At 30.2% G+C, this 7,856-nt stretch overlaps 1 protein-coding gene across 1 annotated transcript in view; it reads left to right on the top strand.

Moving 5' to 3' along the window:
• LOC136091780 (kinesin-related protein 4-like) overlaps positions 1–2,027 on the top strand; it is a 25,677-nt gene extending 23,650 nt beyond the window's left edge. Inside the window, exons 2-3 of the mRNA XM_065819493.1 lie at positions 482–664; positions 1,821–2,027. Coding sequence (XP_065675565.1) covers positions 482–664; positions 1,821–2,027 — 390 coding nt within the window. The remainder of the gene's footprint in view (positions 1–481; positions 665–1,820) is intronic.
• The last annotated feature ends 5,829 nt before the right edge of the window (positions 2,028–7,856 follow it).

The following is a 7,856-nucleotide window of genomic DNA, read 5'->3' as shown; positions in this document are numbered from 1 at the left end:
TGTGCCAGAATGGTAATTGGGCAACTTTAAATATTGAAAATCAAAGTTAACGGGATCAAAAAAAAAGGAACCACCATTTTTCTGCAAATGAAAGGGATTCGGCATACCTGGAATGAGGTATAACTTTAAATTGAAGAGTAGGAACAAAAGCTTCTAAACTTTTAGTCCAAAAGGAATAAAAGCTTCTGAGATGTAAACATATATGCTTGCTATTTATTTAGGTTATTTAGGATATTAAGGTGTTCCCAGAAGCCTTTACGGTCTTATCACGGAGCACCGCGGGAGAGCTTTTAACTAGAAGTTCACCCGTACTTCATTACCAATATTGCTTGGGCAATGTCAATTGGGCAAGAGCCGGCGTCAAACCTCGGGCCTCTGGGTTCTGAGCCAGAACTCTAACCACTGCGCCACGGCTGCTGAAAGAAATTTTGATGCTGGTATACAGTATCCTTTTATATTTATATAAACTATAGTATTATAGGGTGTAGTATTTGCCGAAAGAAAAGAAGGAGAACTTGATGATTACGATGATGATGATGATGATGATGATGATGATGATGATGATGATGATGATGATGATGATGATGATGATGATGATGATGATGATGATGATAATGATGATGAGGGAAAAGATGATTGTGATGATCATCTTGATCATAAAGACGTTTATATATGCATATATATACAAAATTCAACATGAATTTAAATAAAAAATTATACTTTAGGATGGATAAGTTATTCTGCAGCCCCGTTCACAAACTGGGCCTCGGCCCAGGTCAAGCATCAACCCCGTTTATTTATTACCCTAGGCCAAGATCTAGTCGGTCTATAGGTAAATCCAGGACTATTATTATTGGAACTTTGAGAAACTTTATCTTTTGAAGTGAAAGAACACTTTATAATTCTGTAAGAGATAGGACACTTTTATAAACTTCTGTCTATTATAGTTGTTATTTGACTCCAGTGCAGAGAGTAAACTTAATTGAACAGAATGACTAAAGCGAAAAAAATATTTCTTCGCTTTAGCTATTCATTTAGAAATATGCCTTCTAACAAAGACATTTTGGAGCTTTATTATTTTTTAAAGTCTGAAAGTCCTCAGATCAAAGATAACACCCTTCTCTGCAGTGGATTTTCTCATAACTTTAAGCTCATTTGTGAAAAAAACTGTCTGTGTTTGGTTCAAAAGATCACTGCAATTTATGAAAAAGCTGGAATTCCAGCATTCAGAGTGGGCAAAGTACAGAAGAAAATAAGTGAATTGGTAGCCAAGCTAAAAAAATTGATTTCTCTTCAAAAAAAGCAAAACACTAAAGAATTAGTAAAGAGAATGTTTTCCTAAGTTTAATATTTGAATCACTATTTGTGATACAAATATTGAAGAAAGGTAAGAAAAGACCTCAGGCAGACAAGACAGAAGATATTTTTTTCATAAATGATAAAAGAAGTTGCAGGAAAATGTACATTGGGAAGAAAGATAATCTGCTCAAAGATCTCAACAGACAAGAATAAGAATGTCTGGAGCAGATCACTACCAGAGTTATCAGTCTGAGTTGTAGGTTGTATCTTCAAGTAAAACAGAAATATCTTCAGAGGAAACAGACACCTCTAGTTCTATAGACTTGAGTAAAGATGAGATAGATCCTTAACCATCAACATCTGCTGGCATAGAAGAAGATACTGTCCTTATTTCGAAGGTTAAACATATAAGCATTAGAGCTCAATCCGATATTTTAAAGCAGATGGCTGATACAAGTGGACTTTCCAGTAAAGGTATATCAAAATCCAATATACACAGAATTGGTAAAAAGGTCATGTAGGAAACAGCGGAGGAATCCAGGGAAACTTTAAGAGCAAAAGCTGGATCAAACAAGATTCTTTATTATGATGGAGAGCTAGTCAAAGAGTATACTGATGAAAAGAAACTCAAAAGAGAGCCCTTAGCATTGAGTGTAACTTGTGAAAGAGAGCATTTTTTGCTTGGAGAACCTTCTGTCACTGATTATACTGGAGCTTGTCAGATTTAGAAGATTATTGAGATTCTAAAAGAAAACGCACTCAAAGAAAATATTAAAGGTATATTATTTGACACCACTGCGTCAAATACAGGTAAAGAAAAATGAGTAAATTCCAGGTTAAACATCTATCTTGGAAGACCTGTTATGCATCTTGCTTGCAGACATCATGTCTATGAGTGTCATATTAAGAATGTTGCGAAGCTCTTTAGGACAACCTCAGGTCCAGACAACTCTTCAAGAAACTGTTGGAAAAGTTTTCTCTTATTCAGATTGATCAAAATAAACTTTGCAAATTCAAATATAGAGTAAAACAACCACTTGACAATGCTGCTAGAGTATCCCTAGAAATCGTCACAAAGTTGTTATATGAAGACAAAATACCCAGAGATGATTATTGGGAGCTAGCAGAAACTGTTCAATTCTATTTATCCTCAGAGATTGATCAACTGACAAATCGACAACCTGGAGCAATTTATCATGCAAGGTTTATGACACAGGCTATATATTACATAAATCTGCAAATTTTGAGCCAAATTACAGACACTCTTTTCACAGCTTCTACAAAAAGAGAAGTTTAGGCCATCTCTAATTTTATGGCATTTTATTATGCAAAGTGGTTCTTAACCTCATCTCAGGCTGTAATTTCTCCAAGACATGACATAGAAGCAACCTTTGGAGATGAAGTCATACATGAAGAGCAGACCTAATGTTGCAGCCAAATATCTTGATAGCATTGCGAACCATTTATGGTATTTTCCTCCAACTTTGATCCCATGTAGTTTACTGGATCCTGGAGTGTCAGATGAAAAAAAGACTGAAATTGCAAAAAGAATCCTGATGATAAATGATTCAAATGAAAAGGATCCTCTGTCATTTATGTATAAGAAGATTAATCTATAAGGTTTCATTGACAAAGACGGAGAGAGACCCAGGTTGTCTGAATTTTTTGATTCAGAATCCATTTTGATATTTAACATCTTAAAAATGGATACCCTGCAGCTTGAGTGGATGAAGATTCCACCTAGTATGTGGAACAGATTTTCTGGCTACACAAAGTTCAAGGATTTTATCTCCAACATTCCTGTGACTAATGACGCTGTAGAGAGGAATGTTAAGCTTATACAGGACTTTGTTGATGAAAGCCATGATGAAGAACTAAGATAAGATCTTTTCCTAGCAGTGGATCAGAAAAGAAAGGCTGTAAAACCCCAAGGGAGTTGTGGAAAGAAAAGAAAATGGTAATATGTTGCAGAATTAGCGGTTAAAATATGTCTAGTAGAATATATAAATAAAATTAAACATATAATTAGTACTTTTTAACCAACTTTGGATTTTCGTTGGTCTAATTAGGTGTGAAAAAAACTCTCTTTCTTGCACGACAACATCAGAGATGTTTTCGTGTGAGAAAGATGAGTCAAATGAATATATGCTATTCTCATATATTCGATTTAGATAAGCAACAGCTTTTCTAAAAATAAAAGATAAATTGAAAGATGGTTTTATATATTATTTCATTTCTTCGTAATTTGAATAATATTTTTCCAATTTAAATTTTATATTCATTAAATTATTTTTAATATCTCCTTACTTTAGTTAAAAAATTTATATAAAAATATGTCTTCCAAGAAGCCAGTTGGTACTTTTTAAAAGATTCACTTCCCCCTCCCCCTCATTTTGTTTTTAGAAAAATCTCTTATAAAATATAATGTACATAATGGACAAATTTATCATACTAATTTATCTGCTCAAAGTAGACCGATTCAGACAGCCAACAACACCAGTTATTTATCTATTCAGTAACCTCTAATTACTTTCGTTTTATTTGATAAAAAGTTATTCAAAAAAAATGACTTAGTTTACAGTACTTCTTGTTAAAAGGGTGTTGGAACTGATATTAAAGTTGTTTGAAAGTGTAGCTGATATTTTTCAGAGAATTACAATTTTGTTATTTTATTTTTTTAATGACATTATTGTTTATTCTTTTTGATAACACCACATTATATAACTTCCATTTTTTAAATTCTGAAGCAGTGGCATAACTAAAATATCTGAGGCCCGTAGCAAAATTTGAAAACGCAGCCATTGAATTTTCCATAGACAGAACAGCTGTGTTACGTAACAGCGGTGTTACCCATATCCCATTAAGTTTCTTAAACAGTTTTTACAAAATTTTTTTAGTTTTAAAAATTATTTTTCCGCACTTAAGTCACAAAAATTGTAACAAATAACATTAAAAAAGTACATACTTCAGAAAAGCTGTACAACATTGTGACACGATGGTTTTTAACTGTTAATAAATCAGTAATTTCTGCAATACCCAAAATCTTTTCAATTTATTTTTAAAGGAGGATCAAACACTTAGAGTTTCCCTTGCAGATAATTCAAATATAACTTTTTTTATATATATCTACATTATCTATAACATTTTTTTAGAAACCAAATTGGTTTAAACTTTGCATTGTGACAGGTATGTATGTATGTATGTAGGTATGTATGTAGGTATGTATGTATGTATGTATGTATGTATGTATGTATGTATGTATGTATGTATGTATGTATGTATGTATGTATGTATGTATGTATGTATGTATGTATGTATGTATGTATGTATGTATGTATGTATGTATGTATGTATGTATGTATGTATGTATGTATGTATGTATGTATGTATGTATGTATGTATGTATGTATGTATGTTTGTATGTATGTATGTATGTATGTATGTATGTATGTATGTATGTATGTATGTATGTATGTATGTATGTATGTATGTATGTATGTATGTATGTATGTATGTATGTATGTATGTATGTATGTATGTATTTATGTATGTATGTATGTATGTATGTATGTATGTATGTACGTACGTATGTTTGTACGTACCTCGACTGAGACAAAAAAGTCTCAGTAAAGGTACGTAGCGAAGTAAAAAGTTATTTGCTTACACGATTTACTTATACGCACATTTTCTAGTGTTCTTAAACGGGGACTTTTTCTATAGTTCAGCAATCCCATTATAAATCTATAAAAATTATTATCATGCCAATAGCTTTTTTTTCTCAATGGAGCGTTTGAGTAGGGTTTATTTTCGTAACCAAAATTTTCGAAAACTTTCGATTAAAATAATATCGATAAAAAACTTTTTTTCAAATTTTGTAAAAACTTTATTTTTATTTTGTAAAAAATTTATTTTAACTTCAAAAAAAAAAAGGAAGTAGTATCGATATACTAAATTAGTTTTAAAATTTAAATAGAATTTCAAAATGTTAAATAAATTTTGAAAAAAAAAATGAATTTCGAAAAGTTAAATTAATTTCGAAAATAAAAAAAACGTTTCGCAAAGCTAATTTAATTTCCAAAAAAAAAAAAAAGTTCAATATTTGTAAAATATTTTTACAGTTTATAGAATTACTGAAAGACAAGAAATATTGTTGACAAAATTTTAGTGAGAGTTATAAAAATGCCGTTATACTTTCTTTTGCTAGTTAAAATTTGCAAAACGAATATGTAACGTTGTTCTAAGGGGCTGTTCATATGTATAGAAAATATTCTGCCTTAGAGAGAAAAACAGCAACAATTTAGCGTGATATTGTTTGTATCTCAAATGTATTAGACTTAGATACAATACTCTTAGGAGCGATTTTTGTATCTAAAAAAAATGACTGAACACAAACGAGGTAAAAAGATAAATTTTTTTAAATTTGTGTTTTTTAGTGAAATTATATAATAAATATGAAATTATTTTCATATTGTTGTACTAAGAGTAGACAACTTTTTGACTGGCTTCCTAATTTACTGACATGTGCTAAATATTCAAGTCCTATTTTACAAAACGAACCAATCTAAAAAAAGGTCTAAATTTCTAAGCTTCCGACTGATTCATTGAATGGAGATATGTCATCATCCTACCCTCCTCCGACAGATACTCTTCGCGCCGGCCATGACTACATCTAGCCATCATTCATTCTGAAGAGCGCATTTATAAGGAGTAGGAGATTTTGAGAATTGTTTCGTCCTAATATAAAGATAAAATGTTTCGGTGCCTTTTTTAGAATTTCAATAATATAAAAACATTTTGATACAAATTATTTAAAGAGATTTGAAAGTGATAATACTGTTTTGTTATATTTTTGATAATGTATATATTTTTTGGTACAAATTTCAGAATTTCGATAGCGAAAAATAGTTTCGAAGCTACTTTTAGGATTTCGGCGATTAAAAAATGTATTGATATCATGAATTTTAAAAATGTATTGATTTAATATCATGAATTTTGAAAAGGAAAATTCATTTCGGTTCAAAACTAAGTACTTAAAAAACGTCTTCAACGCACGTAAACAAAAATAGAATTTCCGAAAAAAAAAATTAATTGAAAATTTAACTTTTGCAAAAGTAAACAACCCTAGTTTTGTGACTATTACTTTTTTGATAATTTCTGATTTGAAAGGTTGTTAAATTAAAATCATTTTAGCGAAGTTATCGAATTTGTCATTTTTTAAGATTAATTAAATTTTAGTTGTTTTTTTACCCGCAAAACTTCGTCTTCTGTGAATTATTAGAGAGATTTAGAATATGCATAAAAACAGTAGGTAAATACTTTTAAGCAACTTGTTATATGTTTAATATACATATAAAACAATCAGATTTTTTTATATACACTTAAATCAATGCATAAACCTCTCTTTTTAATAACATTGTTCAATTTGTTTTTAACGATTTTATGCTTTACGAAGTGATGCGTTTTCTTCTTCCGTCCAACCTTTCCAGGTTTTCTTTGACCAAAATTTAAATATTATATCGTTTAAACTCTATTTATATTTATGAAAATAAGTTTTTATATAAAGGAAAAAAAAACAAAATAAATTCAAATTTAGAAAATAACCTCTTTTTGCATGTTTTGTCTATTATTTTGTATTTTTCTACGTTTAGAAATAACAAATTCATTTTCAATGGCATCGCTATTTGAATTATCTGCGACATTTTCATCTGGAGAAGTGCAAACACTAGCACTTTCTCCTGCGTTAACTTTTAATACCGCTATAACAAATAACGAACAAATGGCCACAAAATTTTTAACCATCTCTTGTAAGCCTTGCTTTACTCAAACTTGACTATTAAAGCTACAGCTTTTAATGAATGTCTTATTCTTAAAACATAATGTGGATTTCAAATTTTTCTTAGTCAACAAAAATCTGCACAAACTTTCATAAAAGAAAGAATGTGCTATGGTTTGTATTCATTATTTCTAATTACAAAATCTCTTCACACTATTTGCATTCACTAAATCTCTAGCTGATGCATTAACTGCATTGAATTGTTTTCTGTATTGCAACAATAACTTTGCTAAAACTCGAAGTGCATAGCTTAATTCATGGTAACGGTCTCTTTTTTTCTAACCTATTTCTACTGCTTGTTAAGTCAATAATAGTTTATCATTGCAAACAATTAAAGGAAGTTTATCATGTTTTATAGTTGTAAGTATGTGCTCATGTACAATTTGAGAGTTGTCAGTCAAACTGGATTCTCCAACCAATATACAAAACGCTTTTATATAATTTACTTCCTTATAATCACTGCCATATCTAAAACAATTGGAAATGTGTTCGCAATGCTTCCTTCCTAGGAAGAAAAGATAACAATATTCAAAAGGCAATAGCTCATCGTCTTTGTTGACTGTACATTTTCTTTCAGATGTTATTTTTTAAAATTTTTAATGTTATTGATATGTATATTAAAATCTCCTTTCCTCTCCATGTAAGTCCACATATTTCATCGCTATTTGCTTTTTTTGTACTACTAAGGACTTTTATAACAAGTTCTTCATGTTTATAAATATGT

Source organism: Hydra vulgaris, chromosome 15 (assembly GCF_038396675.1).
Source record: "Hydra vulgaris chromosome 15, alternate assembly HydraT2T_AEP".
In the NCBI taxonomy this organism is placed as follows: Eukaryota; Metazoa; Cnidaria; class Hydrozoa; order Anthoathecata; family Hydridae; genus Hydra; species Hydra vulgaris.
The sequence above is the reverse complement of the archived record's forward strand: the minus strand, read 5'-3'. Positions and strand labels throughout refer to the sequence as shown.